This window comes from Botryllus schlosseri, chromosome 8 (genome assembly GCF_051294905.1).
Source record: "Botryllus schlosseri isolate E-star chromosome 8, Bs_hap1, whole genome shotgun sequence".
In the NCBI taxonomy this organism is placed as follows: domain Eukaryota; kingdom Metazoa; phylum Chordata; class Ascidiacea; order Stolidobranchia; family Styelidae; genus Botryllus; species Botryllus schlosseri.
In genome coordinates, this window is record NC_137243.1 from 5,658,695 (window position 1) to 5,680,638 (window position 21,944).

At 40.2% G+C, this 21,944-nt stretch overlaps 1 protein-coding gene across 2 annotated transcripts in view; it reads right to left on the bottom strand.

Moving 5' to 3' along the window:
* Window positions 1-3,337: 3,337 nt before the first annotated feature.
* LOC145444293 (potassium voltage-gated channel subfamily A member 1-like) overlaps window positions 3,338-21,944 on the bottom strand; it is a 34,135-nt gene continuing 15,528 nt past the window's right edge. Inside the window, exons 4-9 of one of the 2 annotated variants that reach the window (XM_080322237.1) lie at window positions 19,972-20,097; window positions 16,491-16,807; window positions 10,405-10,555; window positions 8,177-8,298; window positions 5,035-5,238; window positions 3,338-4,204 (exon numbers count right to left, since the gene is read on the bottom strand). In XM_080322237.1, the coding sequence (XP_080178363.1) occupies window positions 3,934-4,204; window positions 5,035-5,238; window positions 8,177-8,298; window positions 10,405-10,555; window positions 16,491-16,807; window positions 19,972-20,097 (1,191 nt within the window). In that variant the 3' untranslated portion in view covers window positions 3,338-3,933. The remainder of the gene's footprint in view (window positions 4,205-5,034; window positions 5,239-8,176; window positions 8,299-10,404; window positions 10,556-16,490; window positions 16,808-19,971; window positions 20,098-21,944) is intronic. The other variant, XM_080322238.1, reaches the window with a different exon arrangement.

Consider the following 21,944-nt stretch of genomic DNA (forward strand, 5'->3'; position numbering starts at 1 on the left):
GCATGTAAATAAGAGGCGTACACATTGAATTTAAAAACGGGTAACGTAAAAGGAATCGACAAAAATGAATGCTGCATGTGTCGGTAGTCGAGGTCGATTGTAACTTGTAATGTCACTTAGGCTTAACCCTTTGATGATGGAATATAACTTTCTGCGGTTTAAACGTAGCGATAAAAGAAATCATCTTAAGTTCTTCGACCAGGGGTCGGCTTCCACTGGAGTAGTTACATGTACCTCGTTTCAAGCTATTCGGTGCGTAGGCGCCGGCATCCAGAGGTGGTCAGTAACGAAGTACTTCTACTTTTTGGAAGTACTCGAGTAGTTTTACTCTACTTCTGCTACTTACTCAAGTAGATCTGATTTTCTCTACTTCTACTTCTACTTCGTAATATTTGTGATCTACTTACTTACTTTTCGCTATTTTCAGTTTGTCAAGTAGAAGTAGTCTAATCCCCCAGTACGAAAGATAGCCTGAGGAATTTCGGGGCTCTTTTCACGGAGTACCAACATTTAATATTCATAAAAGTAAAGTAAAGCCCAGAAATTTCGTTGCGCTTCGCGCACAGTAGTTATGGAGTGACAAATATGTTTTCACGAAAGTATCAGTGAATATAATTTAGGTACCGAATTGCCTGATTCCGCTCACACCGCATTGTCGCCCATACCAAATATTTCATCACAGTAAATATGGCCCACCATAACGTTTGAAACTACCGTTTCGCAATCTAGCAATCACCTATCATATCGTAATCTAGCAGCCCATTACGTGTCTTGCTAATCTGGAAAATTCAGCTTTTTTGAACGTTACACCTGTTTTGGCAGATCACCTTTGAAGCTTTATGGACAAAAGACATGAAATATATTTTCCGCTTTTAAGAGTTCTTATTACTTTCAGTTCTTTTATCTGCAGAACCTACATGTTAAAGCATAAAAGCAAGTGTAGTAATGCCTAGATTTTTCGAAAATAAAGCTACACTAAATATAACTTTTTCGATCCACAATATTTGTTATTAACGTATACTAATCATGCAAAGTGATAAAACCGTATCCTATACAACTTGTACGTATTGCTCTTCGCCTAAAAATGGGGCCTTATAATATGGGGTAGGGCTCCATGCCACGATATTCTGTAAAATGGGGTCTTCTAGGAAACAAAGGGTTAGTATCGCATTTTCATATCAATACTATAATTCCCATGATGCGAAAGAATGCTCATTCTCTCTAAAATTGATACCTCCTGGCAGACTTGGACAACTAGATAATTCTAGTTGTCTAATTTCACTAAATTACAGCGAAATGCCAGTAATCTAATTCTAATCTAATTTGGAAAAGTTGAAAATTTTCTAGTTGTCCAAGTCTGCCACCTGGGATTTATCAATACGAATCAATCTCTCTACACCTTGCGTATAGCTCAATTCGTAGCTTTTGACAGTCCATGCGAACGAATTAAGACAGTTTTCAAAACTACTTACTTACTTGAGTAGATTTAAAGTCAGTCAAATCTACTTCTACTTCAAGTAGTTTGAGGTGGCTAATTGGAGAAGTACTTCTACTCGTACTTGAGTAGATTTTTTTCGTCGCTACTTCTACTTCTACTTGAGTAGCTTTCTTGACTACTTTGACCACCTCTGATATATACACACATAATCGAGATCCGATCCGAAAGGCTCCGACAATATTAATAATCATCTACGAGTATTCATGATAAACTAGAAACACCGTAGATCAGGGGTGGGCAAACTACGGCCCGCGGGCCGCATGCGGCCCGCAACACCGTTCTGTGCGGCCCGCGAGAGTCTAATGAAACTTTTTAAAAATATTGATAAAATGCGTAGGCCTACTTAAAATCGAAATAATGCAGGGACTTTAATAAACTTTCTCTTAATATATTTCACCATGATAATTCTAAGGCAGTGGTTCTCAAACTGGGGGGACGCGCCCCCCTTAGTGACGTGAAAGCATCTGAAGGGGGTGCGAAGCTGAGCTCAACTAAAAAAAAATTTCGCGCTCGGCGCAATTTACATCCAATTCTTGGTTATTGCTCTGTATATAGTCTGAATTTCATTTTTAAAAATCTCTCATCCACAGTCGTAACCTTCCATGCCATCAAACTATCCGTTAGGTTTGCTAGCATCCTGGTTGCGTATTTGAAGCTAAGATGGTTATGATGTTGTCAGCATTGTGTGTCCTGGAGCTGAACCAAAAGTGGAATTAGCAATTCTATGAACAGATCGCTGCTCAGTGCTCACATATTTAAATTTAAATCCTGTTCTAAGAATCGGGACAACCGACTTTCATCTCGAAAGTTTTGACAAAATGGTTATTGAGGTCGACCAGCCTATACAATCTCGCCACTATGTTTCTGATGCGTATACGATATCATCAAAAGCAATGTTTGGCACATATAATATCTCCATGTCCTCACTATATAATCAAATACCTATATTGCAATTTGGTTTATAATCCCAATTTTATATAGTGCGGCCCACGAATGGATTCAGATGTTGAATGCGGCCCGCGAGCTCAAAAGTTTGCCCACCCCTGCCGTAGATCATATGGTACGGGTGCAGATTATATATGGAACATTGAAACAAAAGAAACATGACAATAAAAACTCTCAGATTTGCACTGGCGTTCGTTTGTTAGCGCCAACAGTCATACTCATCAATAGCCTCAATAGCGTTTCTGTCCGTAAGTACCAATTCGACTCCGGCCGTAATAAAAAAATATGAATCCGGCTCCGGTCCATACCCCCTCTAACACATCTAACTTTACTTTCATGACACCGAGTCACTGCTTCAAATCGATTTTTGTCTTTTCCAATCTAATAAGGTTGTATTACCAAATCCTAATGTCGCCGGTAGACCTATTTTGAGAGTATGCAATGAAAATTACCGCGGTAACACTATACTTGGATATGGATTTGGGCCAGGTGGAGGTAAACTAAAAATCCCTGTACCTGGTTTATATATCAGGACACGCACAGCCGCATCGGCTGCACACTGCGCAGGCGTTACAAAACCACAGATATCATAGTAGGAAGGTCTTACTCAAGGCGGTAGCATGTGAGTCACTGTCAGCAATACAAGTCCTGTTCTGTTTCAAAAGGCCACAGAGTCTAATCAGCACATGCACCTGAAGTCACAAACTATAAATCTGCATGGCGAATTACTTTTGGTAACTGTAGCGACTTTTAAACGTCGTTATACGCTGCTATAATGATGGTGTAAGGAAGGAATTACCGCGAACAAATACAATTCAAATGATGCCCCATTTTTTGTTGATTTGGTAATGTCCTATTTGTCCCTACATCACCGGTGAATTATACGTTGAAATATGCAGTCAACAATGAATATTCTTAACGGTATATTTTTGCTATATGATAAAAACGTTCGTAAAAACAAACAAAAATATCGAAAAGGAATGTAATATCTGTTTACATGTATAATTTATGTTTATACACAAGACACAGCAACGAAATAACATTACCAGCAAGGACAAGGAAGTGCATTTATATGACTCATGTTTAAGAATGCCTACGGCTTGTCAGATATTTCCAGACATGGGTCTCCGAAATAACTCTATAGGAGTTTAATACAGAGTAAATTCAGAAATATATACGTTCAAGTGCTAACGTTCAAGTGTTAACATAACACAGGTGGCGCGATCGTACAACTAAAGTACATAATACTGTATGTATATAACTAACACTCGGACAAACTGCGGACATCAACCGTACGACCAAGTGTCGCGCATTGCCGGATGAACTCGACGTTGGAATGTTTGTAACGTCTAGCTGCGATCGCGGCATATTCGATATCGAGAAGATATCGCTACTGCCCCTTCTTACTCCAATCCTGGCGTCACATCTTCTCGGGGATGTGAATTCAGATTATGATCAGCGATCAACGCGACAGGGCGACATGTATTGTTTCACCGCTGTTCGTCCACTGTAACGCTGATATGATTCGTTATCTCCCGATTGTTCTTCGAAACGACTTTCGTTCTTCTTGAAGAGTTTTTCTTCGCCATTCTCTTTTTGATTTTCCTAGTTTTCCGCGTGGGATTCTCCGCCTCTTCGAGTTGTTTCACGAAATTATTGACGATGGAAGGAACAGGCAACGCGATGCATAATACCCCGGTTATTGCACATAGAAATCCGACGATTTTTCCGAGCACTGTTCTTGGCACCACGTCCCCGTATCTAAAGCACGAGGATTCGTGAAAATATGAAACGGCAAGGATCGATCCGTAAACACTGAAGATAATGAACATCAACATATACCAGAAACGAATTGATTCGCCTAGCGATGGCACTATACATGGGACTCCACGACAGCGCACTTGTGAGGAAAGTACAGGTATATAGTCCGCAGCACTGGAAATCAATGCCTATGATTGGCATGAATGCGCGACATCTTTGAGTGATCGCGTAGAATTTACTATAATTTTGCATTGCTCGACATATAACACGGCCCACATGGTGCTTTGGCTGTACTGTGCTCGTATGGCGATATGGAGCAATACTGAGCATGGCGGCTCATTGTCGTGTGTTCTGTGTCAAGTCCGCAGACGAAATGACGCAGAGACCACGTAATTTCGGGTTGAATTGCGGTCCTGAGATGCATATGTTCTTATCTAGAACCTAGCTAGAACAACGCAATGTCGGTCCAGGTATTTAGAATAAGGAGATATAGACATGAAATTATAATAGTGTCGTCAACCAAATTCGTCTGGTATGAAGGTCTAAAGATAATGTGCTTCCAACATCTTATAGTTACAATAGTCATTACGAGTGCCGGTTGCTAGAAAACGTACAACATCAATATTGATTTTGCGATGACCCCAGATCTGCTGATGCATAAGCAAAACATATCATGTCTTTCTCGCTCATACAACGAAGGGAGATTCTTAGTTCAGCAATAAGCTTCACAGCGTATGATAAGGACGATGCAGTTCTATAAGACATTGCCCTTCAAAAAAGAAGGCCGGCATAACAACACTGTATATTGCCGAGTTTAATAAACAACTAACCCGACAGTGGTCATCGTTACAACCGCCCACCAAAACGAGGCTGGAATGGAATCGAATTTATTGCCCGGTCCGGATTCCGCTTCCACAAAATAGACCACAGTTGAGAATAGGATCATCGCTAGGAATATGAAAAAGACGAGGATCGATAGCTCCCCTATCGAAGATATCATGGTCTTCCCCAGCACGCGTAACTTCACGGAATATCTGAAAAGAAGAGAAGAATGTCGAGGTTGTGAAAATCAGATTTGAACAACTATACAAGGAAAATTTTCAGCGTTATCAAATGAGATTATAGAGAAGATAGCTACGCATATTTTACCAAATTAAACTATCATTACAATTATAGCTACAGTTTTGTTCTTCTTAATATTAGCAAAGAATTAGGTTATTTTTTTCAAATTAGATTAGAATAAGAATTAATGATTTCGGTAAAACTTTGAAATTGATTCGAGTTAAGTTCAAGTCTAATCAGAGATCACGAGCATGGCAAATCTTTACACGGCAAGCTTGGATCGTTTGGCAAAATTCAGTTCTCCAGTAGCATTCTCAGGAAAAGCAGAAATTACATGAAAATTATAATAAATGAGCAAAGAAATATTTCACAAATTAGATTAGAATTTGATTACAGGCATTTTGTACGAATTGGTCTAATTATAAAACTGGAATTTTATCCAAGCTGCCCAAGTCTGGCGCATTGGCGGCGCTCAAATTAGCACACGGCCTAGCGTATATATACTTATATAGTACTGGTAGTTCGATTTTATCCCAGGTGGATCAAGCAATATTATAGCCTGGTATCCTATTACAAAGGATACAACACAAATGAAGTAAGTGGTGCCTCACACGAATATGTAAACGTATATGCAATGTGAAGTGACCATATAGCATAGTTAGCATCATTGTAAATCAAAACAAGCAAAAATGATGTAATCGACTACACATGGTCGAGATTTCTCAAGTCGCACACTTCTGCAGCACTCAAGGTATAATTTACAAATGCAGTCTTGACATATTTGACAAATGGAAGCAACAGTGCCGGAAAGATATCGTGTCCACCCGGTTTCCGAAGATTATCGCATTACACTCGATTCCCTCGAGTATTCCGAAGGTAGTTTAGTATAACATGGCCGTGTTGAAAATATAATTAGTTTTATATTGCCACCAGCACGTAACACCCGAAACTGCATAAACGTAGGGCAGGAGTACAGAAATGTTATTGCCACCACCCTAAAATAATTATTCTATATTAATTCGCACGACCCAAGCATTTGGGAGAAGTGGATTTTTCTGTGAACACTCCCGGTATGAAGTCGCACAAAATAGTGCTAAACTGACCACATGAATAAGTGAACAAGTCGGATTGCTGCGACACAATTGGTATGCATCTTTGAAAGCCCACTTCGGTATGTGCAATTGCCGGTAATCATGCCGACTTCCCGTTTCCATGGTGATTTTTAGGCATTGTTGTGTCCTACCCGGTTTATATATATATTTTCGAAAATAGTGCGATTACATATTCGCTATGTAAGAATACAGCAACCATTGAAATATTAAAGGTTAAGGTGGATCTACATTTATGCAGATGTGGGGCTTAAATCTACGGGCATTTTTATGATACTGCTTGACACAGACGGGGTATCAAACTCAATATCAGCGGGCCCCTGGTATATGTGACTGTACAGTGCGTGTCCACCGTGCAGTGATCAAAATATTCCAATGCCCTGCACGATAAACCAAATCCTGCGGTGAAAAAAGCCTTAAGTGCGAAAAGTACCACTAAATGATTTTATACCTAATATTATTATTAATAAGAAAAATTGAGAGGAAAATGTAGCTATGCAAAATACACATTGTACCGGTAGTCACTGGCGCTACTGGGGCCATAAGCACAAAACTCATGTGACATATTCTAAATATTACAGGAGACGTTCGATTCAAGCATGAACCAAAGATCACTTATTGGCAACTTTGCATATTATTCGGAAGATCTTGAATGCGCTACCGAAGTAATTTACACTTGGACTAAAAAATCCCAGATCGCTTATGTAGAACCCTTGTCAATTCTTCATCTACCGCAATTCTGTAATCTAACCGCTTCATGTATTGCATAGGACTAACAACTTGACTGTAGTACTGAATTTTGCAAACTTTACTTCAATCTCGTCATTTTCCTTAGGGTGCAGGTTGCACCCCGGATTATGTGTGTATCAACCAATTTTATTGTGAATAAAGTTTATAATAATAAACCCATTCCGGAGTAGCGTATTCGCAATTTTAGGATAAAATTTTGCATGAATGTCATGATTTGTAGAAATTCCATCTCGCGCTAATATTCGCAACCATTGGGGATATTAGCGCATCCAGACAGTATGGTTACTGTCCTGGTCATGCATAAGCCGATAACACGGAGAATACTCACAGATATGTAGGATTTAAACACGCAACAAGGCTGCGGATATTGGCCTCATGCTTTTAGCATGCTTGTAACTTGTCACTGATTACAAATTGTATGTAACGCTATTTAAAGCGTATCAAATCGAATGATGCAATGAAATATTGATGATATGCGCGAATAGGCACAGGATCCATTTCGTGACATTCAAATACGCTATGCTGTTTGCATATGATATAATATGCAATGTGTGTAAAAGAAGTCTTCATATGTCCAATGTCCACGGACCAACATTGTTTCTTAGTTTGATGTGCCATTGAACGCAACGTGAGTGTCGAATACAAACAATTATATTGTTGTGATGTGATTGCAAGTCTGGGTAACGTTCGGCATGAGCTAAATTCCCAACCTTCGCGCGCGTACATTTAGGCCTCGCATATTCGCAGACGCGAGGGAAGTTACCCGCTGAATCTCTTACCCCTGACGAGTGTCAGCCGAAAATAATCGGGTTCATTTCAATATGAATAATGAATATAGTATTCAGTTGAATCTCTTGCATCCACATTTTCGATTAGAAAATGATGATGAATTCATTCTGCTTGCGATGTCACAATGACATCATGGTCACATTATGATCGCACTTGAGATCAAAAAACTGCTACGTAATTGCACTATTAGAATATCGATGAGGCACCATCTGAATAGAAAGCCTGTGTAGATAAGATATCAAGGCATTGAAAACTTACGTACCGACTCAATTTGAAAACCCTTAATATTCTGACGAGTCGCAGGACCCGTAGCACAACCAGAGAACCCAGCGAATCCTCAGAACCTTCCGTTTGTATGGAACCGGTGCTCGCGTTGAATGCAATCTACACACAAAATAAAAGCATATCATGATTACGACACAGAGCGACAGCGACTCAATGGGTGGCGAGATAGTGTAGTGGTATAATCCACAGCCGCAACACCGATGGCTCCTCTAACCCGACCGAGGTCAAATCCAGAATTCCTGCCTCTATGCTCTTCCTCGCAATCTCTTATGTGTCAGCGGTGTCTTATAAAAGCCCATGGGCCGTGCTACAAGTCGGCGTTTACGGAATAAAAATGAAGAAAATTTGCCCATGGTGTAAATGACCATAGTAGTCGACAAACACCATGAATACCGCAAATAACAACAGCGACTCAACGAGTGAGACGCGCATAGTGGTTACTAACCGCTACTATAGCCTGGGAACACATACGCTTATCTGTAAGCCTTGGCGGCACCCCAAACTTTCGCTGAGTCATAAAAACGAAAATCTACCAGAATGGCAGAGATGAGCGGATTTCAAATATCTATGTTCCAATTCAATCCAAATCCAAAGTTTCAAATCCTAATCCTAGTCCTAATCCAGAAATTTTGTATATTCAAATCCTAATTATAATCCTAATCCGATATAAACTTGGAATTCATCTTAGAAAGCCTACATATTATGCCTACAATTATGTAAAAAGAAAGAAAAACGCAAAATGAGTGCCGAAGTACATGAAGTAACTTTGATGGAACGAAAAACTTTGTCGCCATTGGCCATTCGCCGCAGGATACCACGAAAATCGGTAAATCCAATCCTAATCCATTAAGAAAATCTGAAATCCCAATCCAATCCTATAATTCGACAAAATTTCACAAATCCGGTTTTCCCAATTCCTATCCCTAATTCATGCTCATCTCTGCAGATTGGTCATCTGATGCATTACTATATATTACAGGTGCATATATTGAACTGTGCATCAACAGAGTGTTAAAAAAATGAAGCATATAAACAATGTTCCCTCTAAGCCGCGCACGTGCGCAAATGCGCAGTGCTGACACGGTCTCGGCGCACAGAAAATCTGAGTTGCGCACAAAAAATCCGAAGTGATGACCTTTTTTTTAGTCGTTACGTACTGTTGTCCAAAGATCTGCGCAGCGGTTTGGTGAGTCTGAGCAGACTCGTCAAAAATTAGAGGGAACATTGCATATAAATATGATTTTCACACTAATCGAAATCATTATAATGAATATTTCTTGTAAATCAGTGGGACTTGTGTTGTTCCCTTTCAGATACCAGTTCAGAAATGCGAGGCTTATAGTATTGTCAGGTTGAAACGCAATAGCGTTATACCAATTGCTGAATTGCAAATGAGTTCATAAATATTGGAGATATAATTGGCATTTCAGAAGGATGGGTTTCAATTTTGAATCCTCTGACCTCCCATGTGTGTACAGGGTTTCATTTAAAACAAAAATCAATTTAAAACAAACCTGTTCAAAACATGCTTTTTTTTATTTTAATTTTTGTTTTTGTTGTCATGACGTCACGAATACTCAATTGTGACGTCATAGTGGATTGGCATTGACAATTGAAAATATAGCTCCTTCGACGAAATATCTGTACTATTACTGATGAAACGACTATTTTGAGGGTTCCAACCATCCCATATTGATATACGTCGGATATATAGGGTGGTATTTGTCCGTAGGCACATGCAACATGAATTTTGGAAAGTATTTACACAATTATGGCATAATTTTACAACTTAAAAAATACACAATTTTTTTCTAAGGAATTTTTTTAAAGCGTTGTTTAAAACATGTTTTAAGCAAAGTGTTTTAAAACACCGTTTGATTTAAGCGCAACCCTAAGTATACTACCGCACACAACGTATCACCACAGCAGTCACAATTCGACTATTAGTCGGGATTGCTTCCCTGCAGCCAACAATGGCCATGACGGGCGTGTCATCATTGATCATATGTATGAGTTGAGTATCTGTCGTGACTTCTAGGGAACCCCCTGACCCTGAGACATCCTGTTCCAGAAAGCACCGGTTAAGAACCACTGTCTTAGCGCCAAAGCCACAGCGGTCAATGAAATCCCGAATGATACCCGACCCATGAAGATGAATCAGGTTGGTTAGTAAACAATGAACATTCAACTCCAGCATATACTCACTTGAATGAAATATGGTATGATCGCTGCAAAATCGATGATATTGAGAGGCGCTTTTACGAAAGCGATTTTCCTGGGAGTGACGATAAATCGCACTACGAGCTCCAATGTGAAGCAAATAACGCAAAACGTTTCGATAATGAAAAACGGATCCCTGAAAACAAAATTCATCGACATTTCGAATGGTACACCAAATTCTTCACAGCGATCACTCTGTAAAATAACGTCTAACACAAAATATGTGTACATTGGTTCTGGTGAAAGGTCAATTTGAATCATATTTAAGACATGGGTTGATGTATATCATGTTAGGTAGAAAGATGGTGTCAACAAGTTGACATGAACATGAACACTGAACAGTGTTGTTTCATGTCTAGGGATGAAAGAGGTGTGACCAGGTCTGAACATGATATACTAGCAGGTTTATTTTTTACCTCGTACTTTGACAATTTGCTAATTTGATATTTTGATAATTGGTAATTTGCTTATCACCACATCAATTGCTAAACCAATCGAATAATAAAATCGTGGGCCATGTGACGAATACCGAATTGGTCCTTGATGGAATAAACTTCAATTGGAATTCCCAGCGCTAAATATACTGCAGCCGTCTTCATTTAACGATATGCATTTGATCTTGCAGATTGGTCAATGTTAGTATAGCGCTTGGTTATAGCAGGTGGCATGACTAAAAAGTCCACTAAAGCAAGTTCAGAAGGGTTGGTGGGGTTTGATAACACGGATAAACACACAGATTACGGTCAGCATCGATGATAAATCTCGCTAGTGAGCTATAATATAGAACAGTGGTTCCCAACCGGGGGCCCGTGGCCCCCTTGGGGAGCCACGAGACAGTTGCAGGGGGGCCACGACAACGAAAGATTTTTCGCCAACTTTTCCGTTTGACGGTTTTGAATTCGTGCTATTTCTTCGGTGTCGTGCAGTCTGCTGCGTAAGATCGGAACCACTGCATCACAGTGGGTGCTTCGTACGTCACTGTTACGCTAACGCGTGAAGTTTCAAATATGACATCACAATTGTGGTAAAGTCGAGGATCAGAGATGGCTGAATCTGGCATGCAGATAACGAAGACGAGGTCCTAGTTAGCGGGTATACCTCCTCAGCAGGCTATTTGTAGTTTCTCTATCACTCTCTGTCGGGAGTAAGGGGTTGGTACGATACCTGTGTGTTGTTCTGCCGTATGGGGTGGGCGGTATGCCGGTATGCCGGTATGAAAATCATGCGGTATGCCGTACGTGAGAAATCTGTAATGCCGGTATCCCGGTATAGTTGTATTAGGCTACGTCAAGAAAATGCAGCTACTAGTCTCGTTCTCAGGAGCTCAAAATAACGGAATTGAATCTTTTCATATCAAGTATAGAGAACCAACGGTCAAACCTAGCCTATTTTAGACTAAAAAAGAAATTACCGTAAATTTTTAATTCAAAATGCCTAAAGTTCGAAAATGGAAAGAAAGTTATGTTACTTTCGGCTTTACAAAAGTTCTCCGAGATTGCCTAGAATGCGCGCAATGTATGCATTGCTCGTATGTTATGTCCAATGCGTCATTACGTCCATCCAAACTCAGAAACCACCACGACAAGAATCATCCGCGGAGAAATAACACTGGCAACGATGCTTTGGCTGCTAAGCGAGTACGATTCTACCGTGAAGCAACACTAAACCATTTCGGATTCCTGCCGGAGGAAAAGTCAGCTCTTCAATGCAGCTATGAAGTGGCATATCGGATTGCAAGGTGCAAGAAGCCGCACACCATAGCCGAGGACCTTATCAAGCCATGTGCGGAGAAAATGGTAGAACTACTGATAGGACCTGCAGAAAAGAAAAAGATTCAGCAGATTTCTCTTTCAAATAATACGATTCGCCGACGCATTGATGATATGGCTGTTAATGTATGTCAGCAAGTTTGCTCTGAAATCAAGCAAAGCAAGATTCAGGCTAGCCTTCAGCTGGACGAATCTACTGATTGCGCTCAGGAAAATCAGTTGATTGCCTTTGCTCGCTATGAAAAAGAGGGAAAGATAAAAGAAGAATTCTTGATTTCCAATACCATGCCAGGCACCACCACCGCAGTAGATGTGAAGACTATTGTGAACTCGTTTTTCGAAGCGAATGGACTCGGCTGGCAAAATTTCAAACATATATGTACGGATGGTGCTCCAGCGATGGTTGGTGTCAAAGGGGGGTTCGTCACGTTTGTGAAGAAAGAATGGCCCCACGTGACGTCCTCGCACTGCTCATTACATCGGTACGCTCTTGCATCAAAAACTCTGCCTTCCAGTTTGATGAAAGTTATGGACGACGCGGTAAAAGTGATTAACTTCATACGTGCGAGGGCCAAAAACCACAGACTCTTTCAAATTCTTACCAAAGAAATGGGAGCTGAACATGTTCGGCTCCTATTTTATACAAATGTTCGATGGCTATCCAGAGGGAAATGTCTCTCACGGCTATATGAACTCCGTGTTGAGGTGGAAATCTTTCTGCGAGAAAACAAAAACAATCTCCACGCCCACTTTCAAAATGAAGAGTTTGTCATGATACTGGCGTATTTGGCAGATGTATTTGGGTGTTTTAATGAAATGAACCTTTCCCTACAAGGCCGTGATGTAACAGTCGGTGACGTTCAAGTTAAACTAGCTGGAATATGCGCTCGAATTGGAGTTTGGGGAGAACGAATCAAGGTACGCTAAACTTCCTCGTTCCCTCTGTTAAGCCAATACCTGGAAATTAAAAATGTTGAGTTACCCGTTGGCATCCAAACTTGCATCTCTGAGCACCTGAGAATCGTCTCTGCTGAGTTTGAATCTTATTTTCCCGAAAAACGTGCGCATATTCCGTGGTACAAAGACCCGTTCAACACCGAAATTGACCCTATTGAAGAAGAGGCAGAGGAACTGGCAGAACTACAGGTTTCAAATGCGCTAAAATTGGTTTTTGAAAACAGAGAAGATTTTGCCAGTTTCTGGATGTCTCTTTACGATTCATATCCGCTACTCAGCAAGAAAGCTTCTGTACTGCTCGTTCAATTTGCCACAACCTATCTTTGTGAATCTGGGTTTTCTGATCTGGCTACCATCAAAACAAAATCTAGAAACCGTCTCGATGTTGGCAGTGACATTCGTCTTGCTGTGTCAAAGACTGAGCCAAATATAAAGAGCCTCGTCAGACGATCCCAAGAGCAAATCTCGCATTGATGGTCAATTAAACTTCGTTGACTTTGTTTCGTTTTGTTTTGTTTGCTTTTGAACACCATCAAAGATGGCATTAAAATAATAAACGCAAGCACGTTCAAACAAATCTTTTTTTAGTGGTAAGCAGGGAGCCACCAGTGGTAGAAGCCTGCGCAAGGGGGCCACGGGAAATAAAAGGTTGGGAACCACTGATATAGAAGATCAAGTTTTCAGATGTTGGTTGCCCCAATAAATGAGATTTTTCAGCCCATGAGCACTGACGTACTTGGCATCAGTGTGTAAGTGCATATCCGTTGTAGATTAGCGAACTTTGCAGGCCTCCCATTACAGGAATAGACATAGAACACAGTTTCCCGTGCGATTGCATCTGTCTCACGGACAGCGGCAATGCATTTTTAGATTGGAAAGCTATGTTCACATAATCTTTCTTTCCCCCAAAGACGAGAAATCGGACCTTACGCAACGTCGGCAGAGCATTATACGTCCCGTTTCAAACCTAATGTATATATGATGCCCGCAATGACGAAATAGCGAGCTAATGCATTCATCAACGCTGCGAATTGCGACTTAACATCCTCGATTGAATGTCATCTAGAATCTGACATTATATTAGAAGTGTGAAGAACACTGCTTATTATATCGCAATACGAGCGGCAATATGCATAATGCATAGCTATATCTCGGGATAGTCTGTTGCGATATTATTAAGATATTCCAGCATGCCAACAGGTGCGTGTGTTTGTGTACATTCCGACGCTCGAAAGAAACCAAAATTGTGTTACTTGAATTCGGAAGTCGGTACAATCTGACTGAATATATATTCATTGCATAAAAATATGACTCAGTTGATCGAGATTTTTTAACATTCTTATAGCTATTGATATCCCCACCCCGTTTTCTTCCACGAATAACGTGTGACTCCTAAACAGGTTTCATTCTGAGTTGAACAGCTAGGGTTGCATTTAAAACAAACGGTGTTTTAAAACACTTTATTCAAGACATATTTTAAACAGAGTTTTAAGCAAATGACATAAAAAAATAGTGCGTTTTTTTCAAACGTTGCATATAATCAAGCCATAATTGTTTTAATACTTTCGCAAAACATTTAATAGTATGAGCCTACGGACGATTCGCACCCAATATAGTGGACGTATACGGTATGGAATGGCTGGAACCCTCGAAATCGTCGTCGGTTCAACAGTTATAGCAAGTAGGGATGGTGTGAACTTGAGGTTCACGTTCGCGTTCTGTGTGTGAACCTCGGAAATTTGGAGGTTCGCGTTCACAACAGAACCTTGGTAGGTTCTGCACTGTGAACCTTTTCAATAAATTGTAATTTGCACTTAATTATAAAATCTTAGGTTCAAATTTATTGCATTTCAACTGCGGGTCACTCTATGCATGGCGCTGGCAGCATAAAAAAATTAACGCTAAACTAGCATGCACCATGACAACCTTAAAAGTTTTACTTGCTTTTTTGTTGCAAAAAATTTCTCGAAATTTCCAGCTTTTCGTTTGTGAATATTTAGTGACTCTCTGATGTGCGCTTGACCCGCAATCACACAACATCATGAGCGATATACGTAGTCAGCGAATGATGCTTATTCAATCAATCAATGACATTGATATCGTTTTCTGATGTAAAAAATCGAGCGAGCGAACGGGGTCGATCTTGACTTCATATCTTTACTGTATCATTAAAACCAAATCCGTGCGATTAAGGTGCTGGCAACTGCTATATAACTTGTGTTTATGGTATCAGTAGCGAGTAGAAATCCGTTTTACACTCTGCTCAATATAAATGTCGCAATACTCAGATTCCGAACACATTGTCCGGTCTGGCTAAGACCGTAAAGGCGTAAGCTTATATTCCCTGGTAAGTCCTCGTCGAAATTGTTGGCAAAGCGACGGAATGTATTGATTTTATGAGATTATTATATCCTTTGATAACCGCGGTTGATACATTTAGCGACGTTTAAAACGCCAATATGTACTTCAGCAATGTGACATTATGTGGCCCGAGTCTTCGCTAGGTATCGTGTACATTAATATAGGCTATCACTTCATTGAAAGATAGGGTTGAAATTAGCAATATGGCGTCACGAGGTTCACGTTCGTGTTCACACAGAACCTTTCAAAAAGGTTCGCGTTCACACGAACCCGAACCTTTCAGAGGTTCACACCATCCCTAAAGCAAGTATAGATATAAATCATTGGTGTGGAATGGGTGTCCTGATGAGGATGACCGCCTACCGCGTAGCGATGTAGTCCTTGTTGAAGATATTTTGGTCTGTTTATGACAGCGTTCAGAAGCCCTTTTCGTCGGAGGAGCCATATCAGCCTTATATTTTCAATTGTCAATGTCAATCCACGGTGACGTCACAATTAAATATTCGTAACGTCATAGCAACGTGTTTTGAGTAAGGGCCATGTTTTAAATTGATTTTTGTTTTAAATGCAACCCTATGGACAACTATAGCCAATTTCAGCCTTTACAGATGACATTAGATTATAATTTAATTAGAGCTGCACATTATATCATATCATATCAAAACAGAGTTCGTTCTCAAAATGCAAGGGAATGGCAAATGACCGTACAGCAAGCTTGGATCGTTTCGCACTATACAGTTTTCCTGTAGGATTTTCAGGAAAACCAGAAATTAGACTAGAATTAAAATTAGAGCATATAGATAGATTTTACGAATTAGATTAAAATTAGAAATAGAGCGTAGAAACATTTCACAAATTAGACTAGAATCAGATTACCGAAACTCCGCTCTAATTTATCTAATCAGGCAACTAGAATTATCTATAGTTGTCCAGGTCTGTCATAACGGAATCGAATACGATATGCAAAGAAAGAAATTCACCCACCGCCATAAGTCCACTCTACACGGTGGCTTCGCAGAAGGAGCTGTCGTCCGGACAAAATCGTTAGAATCAGTGGTTATCGGCGCGACAGTGCTGTCTATTAAAGTAATGAACGATTGTATTGTCGGGTTGATTCCCGATATCGAGTTCGTTTCGTCCGTGATATTGACGGGGACGCAAAGGTCGTCTAACAGTTTTTTACTGCTGGGCAGCGTCTCGATGCAAAAACTCCATATGGAAAGAAATATTACTGCGACGGACAACACGGATATGATCTTCGACCAGATCGAACTGGCGGGCTCTTCCATTAATCGCCAAACCTGTGGAAAAATGGCATTGGATAATTTCAACTTAATTGCTGCTAGTGCTGACTTACTCAGTGAACCCCTGAGGTTTGTATGAACGGGCGAACACAAGTTGAGAGCCACTGAACTAGACCCAGTAGAATACAAATTTAAATTGTACCGGACCTGATTAGTTATTTATTTAACAAATTTCGCTTCCGAGCTGGCTAACACAATGACTATACTATTGATGTTCCAAAATTCGACAGGATGACATTAAAATGGTCCTTCACACAGTATATGTAATTTATGGAGATATTTTGGGTAAATATTGTCGTAAAGATGTCTGACGATGCCAATTATTTAGCGTTATTACACGAATAGCGCGAAGAAAAACCTAAATTGATTTAGCATTGATCCATGTAACAGCCAGCTGAAGGATATATGCTAAAGCAATGGAAATATTTAACGAATAATAATAATTATTATCAACATGTACGTCAACAATGTACCAATCAACATGTACGTCAACATGTCAAGATGTCTCAATCAAAGCACCTCTTATTAAATATGATGATGCTGGAGCATCATAGACCAGTTTCGCAAGTCGCTACCATCACCGGTCCGTGTCAATTCTTTCGCATTTATATCTCAATTGCAAAAAGTTGACTTAGAACTGATCATGTGTGAAGGCATGGCTTAAAGCAACAACGGCAACATAGCAATCAAATAAATGTTTTAAACAAGGTTGATGTTTTAAAACATGTATCTTTTAAATTATTATGTTGTTGTTTTCAAATTAAAAAATGTTCAGCAAATTGTTCATTACATTTCAATTTTCAATATTTGCTTTTGACTCCCATGCATATTCCGCAATGACATTGGGGGGTAAAAAATTATTTCAAATGTTCACCAGCTAGCAAAATTTGTTTTGAAAGTTTATCGTTCCCAAGCTCAAAAAGGCCCAGAACCACTGCACTATAGACGAATTGAACCGGCAAACAAGATGAAAGAGTGTTATCTCATGTCAATGCACTTGAATCGGCCCATTAAATTATATAATCCAGATATATGTTGGCCGGCGGAGTACCTTTGCATTGTTAAAATGTTTCATTAAAATATACTGCTATATGTGTCTGTCCACGCGTTTCGCCGTGTATGGTAGGGTTAACATACGTCCTCATTTTTCAGGAAATTGGACATGTCCTCCGAGGACGATTAAATGTCCTCCTTTTTTGGCAACTTGTCCTCTTACAGATTTTACAGGTAGTAGGTCAATGGACAGGTTCAACTGAAAATCGGCATAAATGACGCAAAACAGGTACTGCGGACGTTCGAGCGGGTAATTCGGGAGTCAAATCATAGCGAAGACCTTTTTCTAGTCAACACCACAAAAGTAACGTAAAAAAAGCGGGTAAATCGGGTGCCGATTCAAATTGATGACCCTTATTTTAAAGAACACAGCAAGATTTCTGATAAATATTTCAAAATCAGCTGTTTTCAGTTTCGGTGAACTAACTTTTATGATTTTGCAGCAAGCAATACGTTCATATTGTTAAATTTATTCCACTGGAAGCTTTTCGACTGGCTCTCTTCAGCAGTGAACGCCAGTAAATGAGGTTAACCAATTTCGAAATATAGAAATATTTTTGTCGATGTGACGTAATAATGACAAGTACACAAGTCGAAACAGCTCACGGTTACGGTACAGCACACACAAAATCAGCACATCTTGCACCGGATTTGAAAAACAGATTAAGTCCCCCGTGAGTCATTGTTTCCCACAAGTGGAACCCCGTGTCATATTTACTACCAAGTCTTTACTACCAGCAACGCGTAAGAATGTCCTTCCTGCGATTGATCAGAGTAACATAATTTACTAATATGCGTGCCGATGTGACAGTCGGTATGTGGGTCGCACATCTCAACGCTTGCAACATAGAATTCGTCAACACGTCCCATGTCAAATTGGAATTCGCAGGGTGATGACATGTCTGCTTCATCATCACAGTCCCTAGTTACCATGCGTGATTATGACCAAGTAACAGCATGTAATTCTGCCATCGGACAGCACCTATTGAAACACCCAGAGTGTGCAAAACATTACACTATCAATCAGTTTTCCATAGTTGCTCGTGGTCGTCCTCTTTTTCATTTAAAGGTCCTTGAATCAACCATTATAAAGCTGCAAAAGCCGATCCTCTGCCGCCAGAAGGAGCATCTTTACACGCTGGGAATCTTCCATTAGTGTTGTTTTGTCATTCGGCTGTTTTACAGCTGACTTTGTGTGTGCTTTACCGTAACCGTGCGCTGTTTAATGCCGTTCGCGACTTGTGTACTTGTCATTATTTCGTCACAACGACAAAATTCTTTCTATATTTCGAGCTTGGTTAACCTCATTTACTGTCGTTCACTGCTGAAGAGAGCCAGTCAAAAAGCTTCCAGTGGAATAAATTTAACAATATGAACGTATTGTTTGCTGAAATATTGAAGTTCTGTTCTTCGAAAAGCCTATTTTATGATTTTGAAAAGTGTCGTCCTTTCCTGATTCCAAAATAACCCTAGTGTATGGTATAATTTCATGCTGATTCGCACATACAGTTACAATTAACTTGGCAGTTAACTTGTAAAATGGCCATAGCAGTCGGAACATCACACTGGTAAACAAACAGTCGAGAGAGAGAGAAACATTCTATATCAAATAGATAAGTCGCGCGTAGATTATAAAATATAATGCATTTTCGAAACGGAATCCTTCGCTTACTAAGTTATTGTGGTGGTGCATGCCATTGCATTGGGCACGCTGCTGATATTACACAGTAAAAGTTTAATAAAGAGTGATGAATAATTGTTTCCTTTGAACCAAATACTCCGCGGACCAAGTGGGAAATACCGCAGTGCTTGTTAGACCCCCGCGATCATTGCTAAGCGCCGACGGTACGTGTGAAATTCGTCACTTGCAGTAACCCGTGAATTTCAATTGCGTGTTGACGGAAAATCGATATATTGTATTGTAACACACACGGCGCAAACGACACCGGGAAAGCAATTTGCGACCGAAACATCTCAGAAAGCAGCTCATATGATATGTCACGTGCCAACTTTCCCACCCACTCGACGACAATTATCTCCAAACAACTATGAATTGTTAATTGAAACGCGATGTATTTTAGTATAGAGTAATAATTTATTTCCCTTACTTTCCTCATTCTTCGGCCTTTCGGCATCTTGGATTCGTGAAATTCCCTTTCGGCGGCGATTTCGCTTTCGGGCCTTTTTAGAAATTGGTCCAATTTGTAGAAATTCACTTCTCTGAAGAAGATTTCCTAGCATAACAGGAAAGGAGAGAGCATCATTCTCTATCCATGGGCAGGGCAAAATTTTTCGTCGGTGGAAGATGTTTGCTAGCTTATCCGGGAGAATACTAATCGTATGACTAAAACTATAAATCACGGCAAGCTATTTCGCTGGATTCAAAGTTTAACCAGACTAGTCGGGATAATCCTTGATGAAATCTTATTCAACTTTAAGCGCCACGATCAAGAGTTTTAATCAGACGATCAGCGTTCTCCCGGATAATCTAACATTTTATTCTCCACCCTTAGATATTCAGTGGCCTTCGCGGGCCACACAACCTACGAAGTGCTCAGTAAAGTATTACATCTTCTTTTACGGACTGTACAAGTAGTTTGGATAATATTTAAATTTGATTTACGACTTGTGAGTAAATGGATTCGGATTTCGATTTTAACATACAATTTCCAATGTACAGTGCCATTTGAAGGAAGGTTAAGGCATTACAGGATTTAGACTTAAACTTGGGATGCCACGAAATGGATTAGTGATTTGGATTACCATTTGGATTAGGACAGATCTGACCCAGACCTGACCCGTGGGCTACAGCAGTTTACCCATATCATCTCTATCACAGCGATCGAACGAACTATCCTAACCTAACCTCTTTTCATTACGAATTCGTATAATGGGCTCGTTATGTAATCAATATTGAACGGCTGTTGCGCCAAAGATCAGATTTATTATATAATAGGCCAGACCGTGACAGATTTGGCCGACGTTATGTACTTACTGTAATCGCTCACGTAAATGCACATTGCACAAAACAGTCCCATTCATTTGTGTCATTATGACCTTAACGTCGCGATCGGACAACGGAAATGGTACTAAAAATATTCACACAGTATGAAATGTGCGATCAATATCGGAGCGAAATCCCACACAAAAGAAGTTGATCAAGTTTGCATGGATTGATTACATTCTAATGCGAAGGGTGATTGCAGAAGTGCCAATAACGAATGACAGATCCAACCGCGATATCTCAGGGGGTTAAGTCGTAATTACAAAGGCTGGAGTAGATTTAAAAAGACAGGCATTCGAGTTATTGCGTGACCAGTGACATCGGGCCTCTGAAACACGGATTTAGGTCGATTTCACGGGGAATGTTAAATCTGAAATGCTGATACCATAATATGCTGGACCATTCATACGATCTCAATCGAGTGTGGTGCGATCTTGATAGATTAAACGTTTAGAAAGGGTAATTAGAAGGATGTATTCTTTCCTAATAAAAACGTGCCTATACGTACGCACAACGCTTAAATGTGTGGCGACACTCCATATGCACATGCTCATTGAGCGATGACGTGACAGTTGACGCTTTGTGACTGGGAGACGCGCGCCGAGACATGAAATAACTCCAAATACGTGAACTGAATTCGCCCGAAGCTAGCCGGACCTATACAATGGCTCGCAGCACTTGAAACGCATGAGTCTAGCACGTGGTCAAACATACACCGCATTTCGGCCTGAGGACAACGTGGAAGTATCCAATTCCCTATAAAAGGTCTCCCGTGAGCGACTAACAACGCCAACTGATTCGCATTATTTCCGATACCTCACGTCCGCGACACTGCCAGGTCGACATTCGCACGAATAGACATGATCCAAAGAGTTAGTATAGTGAAATTTAATCTGTTGTCAAAGTATCTTTGAACGCAACACAACACAACCGAATGATACAAGATAATAAGCTATAGTAGATTTAGCGCGATTTAGTGAGTCAGTACATCTGGCTAGGCTGGCTTATTGATTTTTCCCATGAGATGCATAGATGCCTAAATACCAAACATCTTTGCATTCTCGACCTGCATGGTTA